Here is a 20,146-nt window from a genome sequence, read left to right on the forward strand (position 1 = left end):
TTTTTTTTTTTTTCTCCTTTGGTGTAGGCTACACCTGTATACAGTGTGTGTGTGTGTGTGTGTGTGTGTGTGTGTGTGTATAGATATACTATGCAAAATGATGATGCCCCACACACACACACACACACACACACACACACACACACACACACACACACGGTTTACTATCTTTGTGGGGACTCTCCATAGACTTAATGGTTTTTATAGTGTACAAACAATATTTTCTATCTCCTTACACTAACCCTACCCCTAAACCTACACATTACAGACAACTTTCTGCATTTTTACATTTCCAAAAAAACTCATTCTGTATGATTTATAAGCTTGTTTACCCATGGGGACCTCAATTTAGGTCCCCACTGTGACACGAGTCCCCATGAGTCTGTGTGCATTCAGGTTGAGGTCCCCACCGGGATAGAAAAACAGGTACACACACACACACACACACACACACACACACACACACACACACACACACACACAAACGCCTCTTTTTTGACTTAGCTGAAAAAAATGTGAAATAATATTAATGTCATTGACCAATTAGCTAAGTATTAGCTGTGTGCATGTCATTGATTGACTAAATGTTCATATACATCTGAAAACAGCACTGTTTTTTACACATTTTATTGTGTTGTTTCTGTCTTTCAAAAAGATAAAAGCTCCTCCAGCTGTTTCATAAAGATAGCAAGTCTACTCCAAGTCTGAGAGTAAGTCAAGTCATCTTTATTTATACGGCGCTTTTTACAATACAGATTGTTTCAAAGTAGCTTTACAGTGATAACAGGAAAATAATGCTACAAAGTTTGTTTTGGCTGTACAGCAGCTCTAGATTAAAATAGTGTCATTGTCCAGCTTAATTAAGTTCAGTGTTGATTAATTTCGGTGGTAAAAATCATTAGTTATTAATTTGGTTCATTTATCTAGACAGCAGCTCTGGGGAAAACAGTGATGTCATCGTCCAGCAAGTGGTAAACAGCAGTATCTTTTAACTCAACAGAAGCACCACACAGGGTTTTGTTTTACAGGCGTGCAGGGATTAAGACTAGTGCTGCTGTTCTACAAAGTCCAAAAAAATCGTCAGGTGTAAGTTACTGCCCACATATACCTCATCTAACTAAACTGCAGTAAACAAAAGGCGATAAGACACTGAGAAGTGTGGGTGTGTTTGTTGCTGGGAGGACTGTTATGGTTGTTTGGCAAAGCACATGACAGATCCGAGATAAAAAATGAAGCTATCATGTGGAACAACGCTGAACAAATGATTTTCTAATCTGCCGGTTGATGATCCCATTTGAAATGACCACAAGATATCATATCTGCTCCATCAAAGCTGTAAGGTTGAAACAAATGCTTTGCTGCGTTTTATTTGAAGTTAAACTTTTAACAGTGCAGAGGAAGTGATAGACTAATTACCACAAAGAAGTGGCTGAGCAGGTATGAAAATGATGTTAACCCTCTTAGGGGTTTAAGTTTGCATGGATTGTGAACATATTAACCAACTGCAATGCATGGTCCAAAGAAACCTGATCCACCTGTGCCACTCTAGATTAGCTATAGCCTTTACAATGAGCGCATAAACCTCCGTGGAACAGTTTCCATCACGTTTGTAAAAGTTGCAGTGACACCTTTCAGTGGCACCTCTGCAATATAATGTGTGGAAGCTGAGTTATTCTTGTCACACGTTCTCACTACCACTCTCACTCTCTGAGGTTTGGCACTTTATTATCAATCATACACAGATATGATTCAGTTTTTTTCTGCACACCCCCCCCCCCCCTCCTTCTTGTTATCTCGTTCAAAACTAAAAGCTGCTAACAACTCCTAAATTAAAAAAAACATTAAAAATAACTCATGATTTGTGGTGTAGGCTCATCATTTATGCTTAATTATTGCCTATTTTTGTTACATAAATAGCTTTTTTCCTTTCTTTTTCTGCTCATTGCCTCCATATTGATCTCCGGTCTTTGCTGAAATGAACTAAATTCACCAATATTATACCTTATTCTTAGTCGTTCTTATAATTGGCACAAAGTTATATTACAGTACCTTTTGGTACTGGATCATATATGTGACCCTAGATCACAAAACCAGTCACGAGTCGCATGGGTAAATTTGTGGCAATAGCCAACAATACATTGTATGGGTCAAAGTTATCGATTTTTCTTTTATGCCAAAAATAATTTGGATATTAAGTACAGATCGTGTTCCATGAAGATATTTTGTAAATGTCCTACTGTAAATATATAAAACATTTATTTTTGTGAGTGAATGCAGCACAATCGCGAACATACAATTTTCTCAATGTTTCAATTTTTTTGCACCCAGATTCCAGATTTTCAAATAGTCGTATCTCGGCCAAATATTGTCATATCCTAACAAACCATACCTCAATGGAAAGCTTACTTATTCAGCTTTCATGTGATGCATAAATCTCAGTTTCAAAAGATAGACCCATGTGACTAGTTTTGTGGTCCAGGGTCACATAGGCTACATGTTTTAGAGCCATATATCCACATATTAACAGTGTCTAAACCTCTGCTTATACCTTTCATTTGTGGGACAGTCGTGGCCTAATGGTTCGAGAGTCACACTGGCACTTAGTGTGTGTGTGTGTGTGTGTGTGTGTGTGTGTGTGTGTACTACTCTCTGCTCCTGTGTGTGCACTAACTTGGATGGGTTAAATGCAGAGGACAAAGTATTTTGAGTATGGGTTACCATCACATATCTTCACATCACTTAATATTACAAAAAGTGCCATGTTAAAAGCCCACCACATTTTTTCAGACTTGCTCACATAAATGCTGATTCAATTCAGTGGTGATTTTTGAGGATGTATTTCTGTTATATTTAATTATGCATGACTATCCAGTAAAAATGTCTATGCTTGTCAGATTGTTTTGACTCGCAACCACTGTTCATGCTTGCTGATGCAATTTTCCCATGTTTGGCAGATCATTCTTTATAGACTGATTTTCTTGACACAATCAATAATTTAGCATTTTTTTTTATTTATTTTTTTTAATTGTTATTATTATTTTCTTAGTGATGTACCTGCATAGACTTTTTGGCCTAATTAGATCTATCTTAGTTTTCTAACAACTCTTTTATTTTGTTAAAAAGAAAAAAACTAACATATAACATTTAATTATCAGACATTTTATAGTACAAAATGCAGTATTGAAATGATTTTAAAATAGTACAAATATCCAAACTTCACTTTATTTTGATGGTCCCTTTAACACATTCTGTTGATTATAAGTAACAATACACCTACATGTCTACTAATTCTCATTAGAGTGTTAGTAGAGTATTAGTTGACTGGTAGGGTTATGGTTGGAATACGTTGACTTGTACTTGAAAGTCACTTATAGTATAGAATGTCTGCTGGAGGACCATCACAATAAAGAGTTAGCAGATAGTAATCAGACAGTCTACTCTGACAGTTAGTTGACATGTAATTGCAAAGTTACTTATAGTCAACATAATGTTCAGGGGACCATCAAAATAAAGTAGTAGGCCTACCATCTGCTTGCAAATGTTATTAAATGTCCTCTTGACATGTTTTAAGTGCTTTAGTCACTATAAACAATGAACGTCTTTTAGGTGATCTGGAACCAACAAACAAAAGAATATATATATATATATAAAAATCTATTTTAACATCCACCTGAGAGGAGCCAAGAAATTAGTGACTCTATATTAAAAAGTTGACCTCTTAACTTCCGTGCTCTCCACACTAAAAAGGGTAACACCCTCTAGTGGCTTTTGAAAGCACTCATTTCAAATGTCATTAACGTCCTAATGAGTGACAGTACTTTTAAATGAGAAACGGACTGCAGGGAATAGGAGTTAAAATGGTGCCCGAATGTGACTCAAAAATTGAAAGAGAGTAGATAGACGACAGTCTATGCAGATATATTATGAAACCCCGCTTTGCACATACTACAACACTAGCTTCAACATATGCAGTAATGACTAATTTGCTCAGTATAATTTTAAGAGGACAACAGAGGGCGCTGTGTAGCGACATATGGCGCACTGTTCACATTCTGAATAGCGGGGCTTCCTTCTGCAGGCGGCATCTCTGGTCCAGTCACAGCTCAGCTCGGCTCTCTTAGCTGAGCGACCCCGCACACATCTCCCCCGAAACCCTCTTCTCCATAGTTTTGCAAAGTGCAAAAAAAAAAAAAAAAAAAAAGAGAGAGAGAGAGAGAAAAATACAGTTTGCAGGAATTATTTCTTCGAACAAGTGTTTACGGATTAAATGTTTTACTAGATACATTTCATACAGCACCAAACGGGAACGCGAATGGTACTTATTAAAAGAGGTAGACTATATAAAACCGAAGCTCTGCGCTGTGGATTTGATGGTCAGAGTTCTGGTCTCGGAGAGTCACCGCACTCACTCTCTCACTCATTTGCACCTGTGAGTCAACCGAGCGTCGATCGCTGTCCGTGGTGCCTTTTCTGCGCAAAAAGCCCATAACAGATGGAAAAGCGTGAGTATGTAGTAGAAGAGCTCACCGCATACTTCTGCCGAATAAAACATCACACGAACGAAAACACACATATACTCTAAAAGACCAGGAAAGCCACAGTGGGCACCGTAACCGAGATGATCTGGGACGCACGGAGTGGTCTGGGGTGTGAACAAAACCAGATTGTACTACTACTACTTTTTAAAATCGAATGATTGAGGTGAATGTTTTAGATGGTTAAGTAAATATGCTGGCACGTTACTATTTGTTAAAATAAATAACATATGCTATCAAACTATAAAACACTTCTACTATAAGATATCCCAATTAAAATATGATTGCGTAAAATAGCCTACGTAGGCGATTTAAAAGTACGCATTTTGCATTAAATAATACGTGCTTCCCCAAAGTTAGATTAGACACAAACTAGTCAAAATGTGCTAAATAGTCTTGTTTGTAACCGTAACAACAGTTCCGTTACGAGCCACGCGCACTCCATCGATAAAACATACTGTCGTTATAATTTATCACTTTATTATCTCATCGCAAAAATCTTTGAAACATATTTTAGATAGTTGACGGTTGGCTAGGCAGTTTTGGTTTGCGCGACACCATCCGACCTCAGCAAAAATATATTCATTTAAAAAAATAAATAAAAAATACAGTCCCTCTGGAAGGCGTTTAATATTTCGCACAGTGCACCTCCAACAGTCTCCAAATGCTCATTTCTGGACAGTAAATGACACTATTTTGCAATAAGATGCCCTTGCGAACAAAAAAGAAGAGACACTCCTCAAACAGTAGAACTAAGCGATCAAGTTGAGCCTTGTTTGTCGCACAGGGGGTGGAGAGAGAGAGAGAGAGAGAGAGAGGGAGAGAGTGAGGGAGCGAGAGAGACTCGCGCGCAGAGTGCGGCAGATACACACGCGCTTCTGCTGCAGGTGAGAGGCGCGCGCTGGACAGAGGGACCGTCCTCGCGCTGGAATTTTAAAACCACATTCCTAGCATCTCTGCCAGGATCATAACTCCGTTGTTGCACAGTTTTGCATTTTGCCTTAAGGCTGAACAGCACAGTGGCACTGCGGAGATTTTTTTTTTCTCTGGTGCAAGTGAGAGAACTATTAAGCTGAGTGGACTGGAGAAATCTGTGCGCGCGGACACGGCACACGGAGAGGACAGATCGTTTGCGGCTTTATCCGTATAACAAGAAGTTCTAATATTTCAGTTTCTAATCCGTATTGGTGGGATATCCTCTGGAGCGGAGAACTGGCATCTGGGAAAGCTGGATTTAAAACCTCATGAATTGACTGCGCATTGGATTGAATATCTGGCTTCGCTGCCTTTAATGAAGACTCGGCGATGTCAAGCCATGGCAAAGACGGAGTAGTCTCAGCAAGTAATTTTGGCATGTTTGTTTCAAGCTTAATATTGAATGAATTTGTGAATACTTTCTGTCAGTGTTGTGTATATTTTTGATGGACAAATCCAAAAAAGGAATAGCGCGAGCCTAGTCTGAGAGGGGAAAAAATAACAGAAATGCGCTATTCTGTCTGAGTTTGGTAACCACAGAGAGCTATCCGGTTGTGAAAACGCATGCAGTGATAAACAGCCGTTTTAACACAAGCGAGAAGGAGGAGAAAAAACTGTTAAACAAAACTATCATTCAGTTTAGCTGGAAAATCTGCGAGGAACAATGAGGACTACGGTCATTGTGGACTATTTAAGATACTGCTTTCTTATTCTGCAGCTGCTGAGTCAGCCCGCAGCCAAGCAAGTGCTCCGGTACCGCTTGGCTGAGGAGGGTCCTGCCGATGTCCGGGTAGGCAATGTAGCGGCGGACCTCAGCATCGCGGCTGGCATGGATGTGACTTATACCTTAGAATCCGGTTCCGAGTACTTCAAAATTGATAACATGACCGGAGACCTGAGCACGAACGAGCGGCGGATAGACCGCGAAAAGCTGCCGCAGTGTCAAATGATTTTTGATGAGAACGAATGTTTTATAGATTTCGAAGTATCCATGATAGGACCCGCGCAGAGCTGGGTTGATCTATATGAGGGCAAAGTGATCATTTTAGACATAAACGACAACACGCCGTCTTTCCCCTCACCTGTTCTCACCCTCTCCGTTGAGGAGAACAGACCCATTGGCACACTTTATCTCCTACCCACGGCCACCGACAGAGATTTCGGTCGGAATGGAATTGAGCGATACGAGTTAATTCAGGACAACGGCGAGAGCTCTGTCAGACGGATCGGAACTTCCGGCTCCGGCAGTGTTGACACTCACACGGGCAAGCGGAGATTCGACGAGGGGGCGAGCCGTAGCAGCGTCTTTGAACTTCAAGTTGCTGACACCACAGACGGAGAGAAGCAGCCGCAGCTTATTATCAAAGGGGCACTGGACAGAGAACAACGCGACTCCTATGAGCTGACTCTGCGCGTTAGAGATGGGGGCGACCCCCCACGCTCCTCCCAAGCCATTCTTAGGGTAATGATTACAGATGTGAATGATAACAACCCACGCTTTGAGAAGAGTGTTTATGAGGCAGACCTGCCAGAAAACAGCTCCCCAGGTGCCCCCATACTCCAGCTAAAAGCGGGCGACACTGATGTTGGCGTCAATGGACAGATTGAGTATGTTTTCGGAGCAGCCACAGAGTCAGTGCGACGACTGCTGCGGCTAGATGAGAGCACTGGCTGGCTCAGTGTTTTGCACCGAATCGACCGAGAAGACGTGAGCCAGCTTCGCTTCACAGTCATGGCACGTGACCGCGGTCAGCCTCCTAAGACTGACAAGGCGACAGTGGTCATCAATATCAAAGACGAAAATGACAATGTCCCCAATATCGACATCCGAAAAATCGGACGCATTTTTCTCAAAGACGGAGTGGCTAATGTGGCGGAGGATGTGATTGTCGATACACCCATCGCTTTAGTCCAAGTGTCAGACCGAGATAAAGGACCAAATGGTATAGTGACGTGCACCGTAGTGGGCGATGTTCCATTTCAGCTTAAACCTGCTAGTGAGGTTGAGGGTGAAATGAATAAAAAGAAGTACTTTCTCCATACGTCAGCACTCCTTGATTATGAAGCAGTGCAGGAGTATAACGTGGTCATTGTTGCTGTTGACTCTGGGAGCCCTAGTCTCTCTAGCAACAATTCATTAATAGTGAAAGTGGGGGACATGAATGACAATCCACCAGTTTTTAGCAAAAGCACAATGGAAGTTTCATTTCCTGAAAACAATGCTCCAGGTGAGCGTGTCGTCACTGTATTGGCTTTAGATGCAGACAGTGGCAAAAATGCAGAGATCTCTTACTCCCTGGACTCCTCTGTGAACGGAATATTTTCCATTGATGCAGACACCGGTGACATCCGTGTTAACACCATTCTTGACAGGGAGCAGACGGAACGATATGAGTTCAAAGTTATCGCCAAAGACAAAGGCATGCCTGTTCTGCAGGGCTCAGCCACTGTGGTAGTCCTGGTGGCAGATAAAAATGACAACGAGCCAAAGTTCATGCAGGATGTGTTCACTTTCTACATACCGGAAAACCGGCAACCCAACAGCCCCGTTGGCATGATAACGGTCATGGATGCCGACAAAGGACAAAATGCAGACATGAGTCTATACATTGAGGAAGAAGAAGACATTTTCTCCATTGACAACAACACAGGGACCATCTTCTCAAACATGGCTTTTGACCGTGAGCAAAAAAACACATATTCGTTCCGTGTCAAAGCTGTTGATGGAGGTGATCCGCCCCGGTCAGCTATAGCCACGGTGTCTCTCTCTGTAATGGATGTAAATGACAATCCTCCCACTGTTACTTTTCCAATGAATAGCTCATACACACTGCTTCCTCCTTCTAGCAATATAAGGACGGTGGTGAGGACTGTCTCAGCTACCGATTCCGACACAGGTGTTAATGCTAACCTCAGCTACAGAATAGTTGGCGGCAATCCGTTTAAGTTGTTTGAAATTGACTCTTGGACTGGAGTAATCTCATTAGTTGGCAAACTAGAGCAAAAACACTTTGGCCTTCATCGCCTGGTTGTGCAAGTGAATGACAGTGGGGTTCCGTCGCAAAGCACCACCACACTAGTCCACATCTACGTCAATGAAACACTCTCTAACGCCACTATTGTAGAGGCACAAGTTGCCAAAAGTCTTGGTACACCGCTCAATGCTGACATTGCAGGAGACCCCAATTATGACTTGGGAAAGCAACGGCTGAGCATCGCCATAGGGGTTGTGTCAGGCATCATGACTGTCATTCTTATCATCCTGGTGGTCGTCATGGCCCGCTACTGCCGTCCCAAGAACAAGAACGGATATGAGGCTGGAAAGAAAGACCATGAGGATTTCTTCACACCTCAGCAACATGATAAAGGCAAGAAACCTAAGAAGGACAAGAATAAGAAAAAGTCCAAACAGCCTTTATATAGCAGCATTGTCACGGTAGAGGCATCCAAGCCAAATGGCCAGCGCTACGATGGCGTTAATGAGAAACTGTCAGACAGTCCAGGAATGGGCCGCTATCGGTCCGTCAACGGTGGCCCCGGAAGCCCAGATCTTGCCCGCCATTACAAATCCAGCTCACCCTTGCCCACCGTTCAGCTGCACCCTCAGTCGCCCACAGCGGGAAAAAAGCACCAGGCTGTTCAGGACCTGCCGCCGGCCAACACATTTGTCGGCACTGGAGATAACATATCCATCGGATCAGACCACTGTTCTGACTACAGTAGCCAAACCATCAACAAGTACAACAAACAGGTATGAACCATATCTTTTATCATTTTAATCTATGATACCAATCGTATTTTTTATACTTGAATCTTCAAGCTTTTATCTGAGTGTCTATAAACACCAACACTATTCAGCCTACACTGTAAAACTATCATGCTGGATATATGTATTTTTAGCCAATGCTTCTGTTTCCCTGTATCGACCTGCTTCGCCTCATAGTGCCATTTAGATGTAATGCTAAAAGCGACATGAAGGCATTCTTCAGTCAGGGATATCATTTCCGCTGGGCCACCCGGGGTGCCGAGGCCACGCTGTGGACACATTGGCACATCTTTTAGTGTAGTTGTAGGGCAGATGATGACATTCGTCTGTGTGTGTGTGTGTGTGTGTGTGTGTGTGTGTGTGTGTGTGCATCAGAGGATCGAATGGTTAGTTCTTTCTCTTCCTGGGAGGGGGGGCAGGATAGTGAGATGAAGCAGAAGGAGAAAAGATTGAAAAAGGTGGAATGTTAGTTGTGGTGTCATGTTTAAATGTGCATATCCGAACAGACTGGGAACATCTGGGCAGGAGGTCACATTTAACATTCCTGTGCACTTGTGTGTCTAGGCAAATTCAGTGACCTAGCAGTGAAATCTGGCCTCATTGCTCACTCTCTCTCTCTTTCTTATCTCACATTCTCTTGTCGTTATTTTTACCCAATAGCTCTTGTACTGTCCTCGTCATTTATTCCATTATTTAAAGCATAACATGCCCTTTGTTACAGCAGCCATAAAATGGCTTTCTAAATTCTATGGCACACGTGTGAAATAATCAATTTATATCATTATTGTTCCATGTCCTGTAGAGCGCTTCAGTGCTTGGTGAGGTTAATTCAAAATGAAGCCAGCCCTTTCATTGTCCAGATTTGCCAGGAAAAGAACACTTGCCCTGTTGTTTCATGTGTTTTCTAAGGTGGATAATGCATTATTGATTCCTATCTAACATGCTGTAAGTAGTGTCCTCCCTTGCATTCCAAAACAATGCCCTTTCTAAACTCAAGCCACAAGATAGCCTTTTATCTCTCTTACACACCCTCACTCATTTCATAGGATCTTCTGATGTACTGTACATATCTTCTCTGGGTCACGCTTTTTTTTATTTTTTCCCGCCACTGTGCATTTAGAATCACCTACTCTCCATTTTAATGCCTGCTTCCTCCATCCAATATCCCACTTGTTTCTCTTTTCTTATTATGTTTTTTTTTCTCTTCCTCACAAATTTTGGCTCCTTGCAAAGGTTTTTTATTCTTTTGACAACTCTGTCCTGTATTTATTTAATCTCTCTCCCTTTTTTCTACCCTCTTGAACAGCCCTCTGATGGGCTGTTTAGGTGTCTGCACTTCTCCACGAAAGGAGTACTGATGCCTTTATCTTTGGGACATCTCATGCATATTTAACGTACAGCCTCCATTTGCTGCCCCGCCGCATGTATTGTGTGTCCAAGTACTCCGCTTAGATACTTATTTATTCGCTTTTTATTTGAAAGCTGCAGTGCTTTGTACGATCCGTCCATTTGTTTGTCCATTTAAATGCAGCAGACTTCCACAGGGTGCTGAGCAAAAGGGTTCTACACTATTACCAGTTTGCAATTACAACGTCCTTGGCAAGAAGCGAGATCAAGTCCAGCGTCATTACGTATGTCCCTGCTGACAATTTAAGAGGAGCTCTTTAGATGTTTTATTGAGTGTTATCAGGAGTAGCCAACATGCCCTTGCAAAATCCCATTAAGATAGCATAGTAGTCTATATCAAATACTTTATAAAGAGAAGTCATTAGAATTTCATTTTTGAGCCTAATTTATTCCCAGCGTGGGTTTGTCAGGAGAAGCCTTTTTTTTTTTTTACTTTTATGATGACCTTAATTTCTCCCCCTTTTAAAATTATTTTTTATCTGTGTTTACCTTCCTTCCCAAAAAATATTAATTTTTTTTGTGCCTCTGTCACTCATCATGAAGGGAAAATGTGCCAGGCACACTCATAATGGACTCAAAGCACTAATTCTTGATGAATCACTGATTTGATGAGTGTCATAATGCTGTAAGATTTAAGTACAGCTGTGTTAAGCACAGAAAACATAATTGGTGATTATTTCCGTTAATGTTGTAATTTTGATTATTAAGTTTGCTTAATATAATTTATTTTATTTTTTTTTATGATTGGGGTGGGTAAGGGGGCATTATGTAGATTATCTAATTATGTAGATTACAAATCCAAACTGGTCCAATGAGAACACGGTTTAAAGCAGTACCATTACCAAACACATGTCTTTGGTCAATAGTATTATTTTTGTCAAAAATAGTGACCACCGAATGGATTAAAATGTCGCATCATGCTTCTTGTTCACAGCCACAAGACACCAAAATGTTGCTATGGTTATCACTATGTCAGTCATCAATTTTTCGCCAGTGACTCACACACTGAACTATAATTTAGCATATTCACTCCTGCATTTAAATGCAGTTGCCACTCCTGAAACATTGCAGTGTTTACATGGCCATTAGTTAGCCGCATGAAAAATAAAACTTTTATTCAAATTGTGAATAGTATACACACAGAAAGTGAGGAAAGAGCACTTTCCAAGCTTTCAATCACTTCACTTTTGTGCTCTCATGAAAACTACTACAATCAATAAAGCTGACTACATTGAACTATATAGATCTTGTTTGTTATAAGAGTGTGAGAGTTCCTGTGAGAGGATTTGCAAAAGCATAAACTCAATCAGTGAGCCTTGCGCTGAACAACAACTGCATTTTGAGTGGATTTTTTCTACTCAATGACTTAATGAAACACATCTGATTGGTTATTCCATTCATGCACTCAATTGCAATTCTCAACGCTGAAAAAAACATGCGTTGTAATTATTTTTCGGATTAATTGCGCTGCATTACTGTATGATATACTCAATGTAACTGTATTAAATATAGCTGTTGTGTAAAACTTATTTTTTATTAAGTGGGTTTCCAGTAATGCTCGGTAATTTTAGGTAGCGTTTAACTTTCTGTTGGATGGTAAAATTAGATAAATTAGATATAGAAAAGATATAAGATATATAGTGATACAGATTCAGAACAGGTCACATGACCTCATTGTTATCTGAATGTACATGAAGCTTTTAAATTAATGATGGGGAACAGTGGTATTATTAATGGTGTCTTGTAACAGACTTGAAATACCTAGTTTTCTGGACAAGATTCATTTTCTCTTCACAGAACAATTCCCTCTGGTGAAGTCATCCATGAAAACTACCTGTGTTTTTCTCCTTGTGAAAAGGCCCGGCTCTTTTTGATCGTGTTTGATTTCATTTCTTGTGGTCTGACATCTGAGATGCTCTCTCTTTTCCCCTTCCTCTCTCCTTTTTCTCTCTAGTGGAGGAAAGGCTAAAAGAGACAGGAACTAGAAAGAGGGCCCTGTTAACAGGCTAGAGAAAGGTCTCTACTGTTCTCTGTGTTAGTGTGTGTGTGTGTGTGTGTGTGTGTGTGTGTGTGTGTGTGTGTGTGTGTGTGTGTGTGTGTGAGTAAGTGTTGAGAGGGATCGAGTGCAGTGGCCTCATAAATGTGTGGTCTGGTTTCATGTTACCTACATCCCCCTAATGTCCTTACACACAGAAACTCACACACACACACACACACACACACACACACACACACACACACACACACACACACACACACACACACACACACACACACACACACCCAACATCTTCGGTCTTGATAGCAGAAACTACACCGCGCCGGTCGCCCCAGACAGGTAACCGGACAATACTAGTGTTTCCATGTCCCGTTGCACATGAGACATTCAAGCTGTTGTTAATTTAACCTAATGCAGGGGGGAGACACTACCTTCCTGCAAGACAGAAAGGTAATATATCAAGGTGTTTCACAGTTATCAACACCTCATGCTTTTCTTTGCCATCTCTGAAAGAATATATCTAGTTGTTTGCTGTTAGTAACACTGTTTTCAGCTGCTGGTTAATGCCTTTATTGCATTATATAGGCCCCATTCAGCTGGTTTGAACACAGATAATGTCTCTGTTGGGATGGGAGAGTGTTTTTTTATTTTTTATTTCTCATCTTAATGTCTGCAAATTTGATAGAGTTTAGCTTTATGCTTCAGCGCTCCAAAGACACAGAGGTGAAATTTACTGAAAAAGACTGTATAATTGTTCATGGATTAAACCATCAAAAACACAGTCTTTAATAATTCCCCCTGATTCCATAACTCTCTAGATCATAGGAAACTAAATGCAATTCGAACAGCATGAGTGTCAATCACAGAAGAAAATTATTCTGGCCTATTTTGTACAAATAGGGCTGGGGTTAACAGCCTCATTATTTTGAGCCAAGATCAACATTTGAATCAAATATCTGTCATTGACTAGCAGTTTTCTTTTTTTTTTCTGCTCTTTTTTTGAGAGCGCAAAATGGTTTGGTTTGTACTAATCCGTCTCCATATTTAGGGCCCTATCTTGCACCCAGCACAATTGACTTTGTACACCGACGCAAGTATCATTCCTATTTTACACCCGACGCACAGCAGACTTTTCCCTCCATAGACACATGCCGGTAAATTAGGAAATGAACTTGCGCTTCCGGGTGCGATTCAGCAAAAAGAGGAGGTGGCGTGCTCCGGCGCAAACGTTCCATGGTGCTATTTTGCAGTTTCAGAAAACAATTCCGCCACAGACCAGGAAAAACCTAATCTATAGTGGTGCGTTATTCAAATGCTATTTTAAGGGCTCATGATTGGCCATAATGTAGCGTGTGCACAACGCGCAAACACTTTGCTTCTCTCATCTACACAGACGCAACATTTCCCATTTTTGCAAACCATACATAATTACAAGGAAAAATATTACCACACGAAGGAAATCATTATGATGTCCATGAAGATGTGAAAAAAAATAGGCATAAATCTAGCTTACACATTTACCCAAATTATTATACGCCTGTTTAACCAAAGCTGATTTGAGTGGGTTTCTCCCATCCCAATACAATGTCACTTCTCTGTGTTTTACGGCCCTGATGAGAACGTCGGTCTCCTCAGCTGTGAACCGCTCCTGGTGTGCGCCTGGCAAATCCGCCATGGAACAAGTGCGCCTGCTTTTTAAAGGGAATGTGAGATAGCGCTCTGATTGGTTTATTGCACGTTATGCCCAAACCACACCTATGAGTAATGTAGCTATACTTCAGACCAACCCAATTTAGATTTGCATCGGGCGCAAGAGTAATTTATCCCGCCGGTATAATAGCAACAGCACTAGAGATCCGCCCACAAAGTTTCTTGCGTTTCGCGTTTGATTTGCGTTTCAGATCGTTAAAATAGGGCCCTTAGTCCTTGTCTGCGGATATAGCTGAGATTTGTAAGTCTTTTTGAGGTCAGTGTGGTTTGTGGTTTCAGCCTTAACGACGCTTTCCAGCTTGCATTTGTTTTACATACATGTGCCTGGCGGACCAAAGCATCACTCATTTTGGACATGTGCAAGCAATACATAAACTTGGCCATGCAAATGCCAATCACTTCTCCAGCATATTTATTTGTGCGCTTTTGCAATTCACCTTATATTGCTGCCAGCAAAACATCCATGCAAATCACAGAAGCTTATTTTCATTAAATACAAGGTGCTTTTATGAGTTGCACGAGGAGAGCGTGTACATGAATATGACCTTTAAATAATAAATACTTGATTTTCTAGTAAATTAACTTTAAATATTAGATTATAATTATCTACGGTTATTTTCAAAAATGTTTGCCAAGTAACCTCAGAGTTGAGAATTAGCCTTCAATCAATGAAGCAATCAAGCTGCATTTACAAGCAGCCGTATATTATATTCATCACAATACAGAAGCGTAAAATTAACTACACGCCATCGTCGTCACGTCACATTAAATAACACGCCATGCAATGGCACGGAATTGCTGGGTAATGGAGACCCAGGACAGAATTAGATCAGCTGCAGGCTTGATTGCTGTGTTATTAGGGAGAGCTTGTCAGCTCAACGCCAGCATTGAATGGCCAACGCTGACCAAATCTGTCACAGGTTCAGATGCGACTCAAGACAGCACACTTCCATGTGGAGAGAAAGAGAGGGACTTTTGAAATTGATGCATATGCAAATATTATACTTTTTTAGAATTATTCTTTTACTTCAAAACTGGATCCCCAAACAAAAGCGGAAAGTCACAGATCATCTTGGAAAATAGAGGCCAACTCTTAATTTGCATGCATAGGTCAACGTTTTATTTGTGCTTCCACTGCCCTGTGTTGACACGGGCGTATGTAAAACAGTAAATGTAAATGACCTGTGAAACTCAAGCCAGAAATATAAAAGCTGTTTTTGATACAGCACAGAGCCAAGTTAACAGAGAAAACAGTAGCATTTTTTTTTGTCTTCCTCTTGAACTTTTACAAGCAGTACTGCGACGTCTCTTTGATTTCTTTTTTTCATCCTGTTACTGTAAGTAATCTATCCTTTCAGCTGCCCGTTGACAGCATGATGTAGCTCGAGCGTGCCCGGCAGTCTCTCTCGTTCTCTTTCATTCTTCGCCTCTCTTTCTTTTTCTCAGTCCCTCTGTCGCCTTCCTCCTCTCTTTATTCTCTATTATCTTCTCTCTCATAGTCTCTTGTTCCTCAATCTTCATGTGAATAGTCTTGATTGAAGCTACGGAGATGCACTTGTAACATTTATCATGCTAAAACGATGAAAGTGACAGTTGCGGGCAGAATAGAAGCGAAGGGGCTGAAGCGGAGGGAAAAAGTGAGATCATCTCTTGATTGGTTGGCTGCTGTGCTGATTGTAAGTGCCGGTGTCATCGTCTTGTGTGCTTAACCCCCATCTGTACTTCAATTCTGACATTGTTCAAACTCACAGGGTGCACTGGATTACAACTCGTGCACACACACACACACACACACACACACACACACACACACACACACACACACACACACACACACACACGCGTACATTGTAATACTGCACATTTTAGTTTTTTTTTTTTGCCTGTCATGCACGCGCTTGTGTGTCTTATCAAGGCAATAAGCCATGAGAGGCCGTGCATTGCAGTGATTTTTTACCAGTTAAGTCGTGTTTTTTTGGCAGAATCCAAAGCAGAAAGCCCTTTAACCGTAGTAAAATAACTGTAATGCACATCCTAGGATGGCTAATTTCTTTCATAAAGTGAAAAGAACTGCAAAACAAATAGAATATAGTTAACAGTAATTATTTATTTAGGCTATTTAGTTTCTAAGCAACACAGCAACTTGCAATTCAACTGAATTGCGATCAAAGCTTGAGTGTATATTTCAGCATATTCTTTATTACTGGATTTATATGTGTCATTATGCCTCTCTGGCCATTTTCAGGTCATAGGAAGTGAATATATGCTTTGGTGTGACTTTGCATGTACATCTACCAATATGTGCATATTTGTGTAATTGTTTTCACAGTCACAGCCCTGTCTGTGTTTAAGTGGTGCTTGTAAAAAAAATTAAAAAAATTAAAAAAACACAGCCACTTAACATTGTTCTAGGCTAACACAGGGGAATAGTTCACTGTCAACACAACAAACGCAAACAGCGATCAGATGGTTGAAAAAATCAGATGGGTCTTTTGCTTGTTTTAATAGTGCTATGTTCTTATTCATGGCCTGATTTGGTTTGTGGTGCATCTTGGCACATTTGCAACCCATTTTACTTAAGCATTGTGATGTATTTCCAGTGGGCGGAGCTTGATTGATCTATCAGGATCGTGAAAAGTGGTCTTTATATGAGAGGTGCTTGGAGTAGATTGGCTGAAGTATAAGAGGGATTTGTGACATCAGGGATTTGCTATCAAAAGATCGGGAACATTTTAAGTGTCCCTGTGGTGAAAATCAAGTGTTTAATGTTGTCGATATGTCTATGTGGTGTTTTTAATATGCTTTATAAGACAAACCATGTGCAAATTCATAAGTCAACGCCATTGCTGAGTATATTCTCTTTAAACTGCAGTGATCTAAAGACAGTCTCACAAACTACCTTCTATCCAATCACGACAACGTGTGATCGTCAGTGAGTGGATCTCTGAGCTGGTGTGAGTGAGTGGAGGCGGGGCTGCAAGTGGCGGAGTGAAGCAAGGATGTAGAGTTACATTCTATCTATTTTAAGGCATGAAGAATTTTCTTTCACTGAAAAAAAAAAAATAAATATGTCATTTTGGTGATCAAATTTGAGTTTTAAGGGATACAATTATTGACTTTAAAGAACACTCCACCGTTTTTTTGAAATAGGGCTTATTCACCTTCTTTCCTACATTTAGATAGGTGGGCAAATGCATTTTTGTCTCAGTGCATGCATTGTTTTAGTTTGACAGGGTCGGGCTAGCTTAGCTTAGCATAATGAATGGAATCCTTTGTTGCCAGCTAGCATGTCCTGAGTAAAAGTAATATAAAAAATAAAAAAATAAAACACCTAATTACTTCTTGTGGCCTACGTATTCACAACAAGTACAAGTAGCGATGCAGATTAACACTAGGCGATTTCCTATTTTTATATTTTTTTATATTACTTTTACTCAGGACATGCTAGCTGGCAACAAAGGATTCCATTCATTATGCTAAGCTAAGCTAGCGCCGACCCTGTCAAACTAAAACAATGCATGCACTGAGACAAAAATGCATTTGCCCACCTATCTAAATGTAGGAAAGAAGGTGAATAATCCCTATTTCAAAAAAAAAAAACGGTGGAGTGTTCCTTTAATAAGAGAGTAAATAGTGTACATTTTGATTCAGTGTTTTAATTTTAAAAGTGCTCTAAGTGATGTTGGGTGACGTCACTTCTTCACACGGTTGACGTTCGAAGTATTGTCAAACAAAACGGAGGCTAGCTCGAGATATACATTACTGATAGGGAATAAGGATGAGGATTTTAGATATAATCTTATCCAGTAAACCACAAGGACTGCAAAAGTCAAATTCAATGGTTAAAAAAGAGTGAGATACCTGAAGAACATTCATCACTACTGGAAGCTTGACATTTTATAACTTTCACTATTTTTAGTTTCTAATTTACATAAATGTAATATTTAATTAAATATTTAAACATTAAATATGTTTTCAAAGCAAAACTAGGGCTGGAATATTGTTGGGGACAAAGAGGTTGAGAACCACTGGCCTATGATATACAGTATGCTTATCTGTGCAGTGGTGACGTTCGTGTTTCTTTGTGTGTGTCTGTGTGAGAGAGATAGAAAAAAAACTTCAAAGCCTTCAGGCGTATCAAGCCAAGTGTTTGTGTTTGAGCATGTGCCTGTTGAGCAAGTCTCAAGTCCGTTGCGAAACTCAAAGGAAATTGCCATTCTAGACCTTCATGAAAGAGAAAGGAAACACAATTAAAAAAAAGTGTAATTTATGGATGACACAGCAAAGTACTCTCTCATCACACACCGTCGTTGTCGTCCAATCAAAATTTGCTTTGGCTGAATGAAGGGATGTTTTGGGGCTAAAATAAAACGCATCAAGAATGACTGCCAACTTCATTCCGCAATGAAACATCTGCGTGTGTTGACATCTAAAAACGGGTAATATCATTTTCCAAATTCAGATGGTTTTAAGAGACGTAACCCATATCTGTCACCACAGGCACAATATCAGCTGCTTATACCTATATGCATGCACACGATCCGTCTCCAGACGTTTATTTGTCTTTTTAACATTTGCTCTTCTCTAGTGTAAAGCATCTAGCAACGAGCGTGAGGGCCTGAAATATTAAGTGAGTTGTGATCTCTTGACTGCATAAGTGGAGATTAAACACTGGGGCCAGTATAAATAATGCACAAAGTCTTACATATTTGTGTAAAGGAGACTTATCCTCATCACAGAGGCCTCATTTGTATGGAGAAGAGATACGGCTGAAGTCAAATGGATTCTAACGGAGTGAAAAAAGAAGTGGAAAGGACTGACGGGATTCTACCAGTCCTCCATTTCTTTTGCCACAGTGTCATTCCGCAAGCCGCAAAAAGAGATTACAACTGTGTGTGTGTGTGTGTCCAGACCGTTCCCAAATGAGATTATGTGTGTGTGTGAGGCAGGAGAGGGAAGGTTCAGTGGCCATCCATCAAGTTATGGGAGAGCTGTGTGGCATTGCATCTCAGGAGCAAGAGCAAGGCCAAGGTGCTCTCTCGCTGTGTGTGCGTACGCGTGTTTGTGCGTTCTTGTGCGAGAGAGAAAATGCGCTGCAACGGGCCTCTTCGGTTCAGCCATTCCATCACAAGAACACTGTCACTTAGCTACATGTGAGGAAAGGTGTCTGCTCGTGTGAGTGTGTCTGTGTGTGTGAGAGTGATTTTCGCTAGATCTCAGAAAATAAGAAAGCTGCAGACACAGAAATCGCAAGAAATGAGAAAAACTGAAATAGTCTTGGTGGCTATGAATATCAAAGACATTTTTTTGTTGTCTTATGTGTCTTTAGGAGCGTGCCTGTGTTTTTAATGCTATTTTTTTTCCTGAGCGTGCAAACATAATCCAGAACACTAGCAAGCTGCAAAAAATATTCATTATCTCATGCCACCTCACCCGGCTAGCCAGGAAGCGTTATATCGATGAGAGGCCACCAAAGAGAGACCAGGCTATTAGTGCTGGCCAATAAATCTTGTCAGTGCACGGAATGCAGGGCGGCCTTTGAAAAATGAAGGTCACGCTCAGGAGTTTATGAGAGGCTGTTATAAAATCAGCTGAATTATGGAGTCCCCTGGGCCTTTTCAGTCATGTTAATTTCAGACGCTGTGATCTGGTGTCCTCCCTCGCTTGCCATAGTATGGAATAAGACGGGTGATTAGGTGAATTAGATTGTGATTTAAGGTGGGTTATGCCATGAAAGTGTACTTGTTCACTCTG

At 40.7% G+C, this 20,146-nt stretch overlaps 1 protein-coding gene across 1 annotated transcript in view; it reads left to right on the plus strand.

The window, feature by feature from the left end:
• Positions 1-5,453: 5,453 nt before the first annotated feature.
• pcdh7b (protocadherin 7b) overlaps positions 5,454-20,146 on the plus strand; it is a 129,547-nt gene continuing 114,854 nt past the window's right edge. The window contains 1 exon segment of the mRNA XM_081359567.1: positions 5,454-9,261. Within this exon segment, the coding sequence (XP_081215693.1) occupies positions 6,175-9,261 (3,087 nt within the window). The 5' untranslated portion in view covers positions 5,454-6,174.

Source organism: Scardinius erythrophthalmus, assembly GCF_964197995.2.
Source record: "Scardinius erythrophthalmus genome assembly, chromosome: 2".
NCBI lineage: Eukaryota > Metazoa > Chordata > Actinopteri > Cypriniformes > Leuciscidae > Scardinius > Scardinius erythrophthalmus.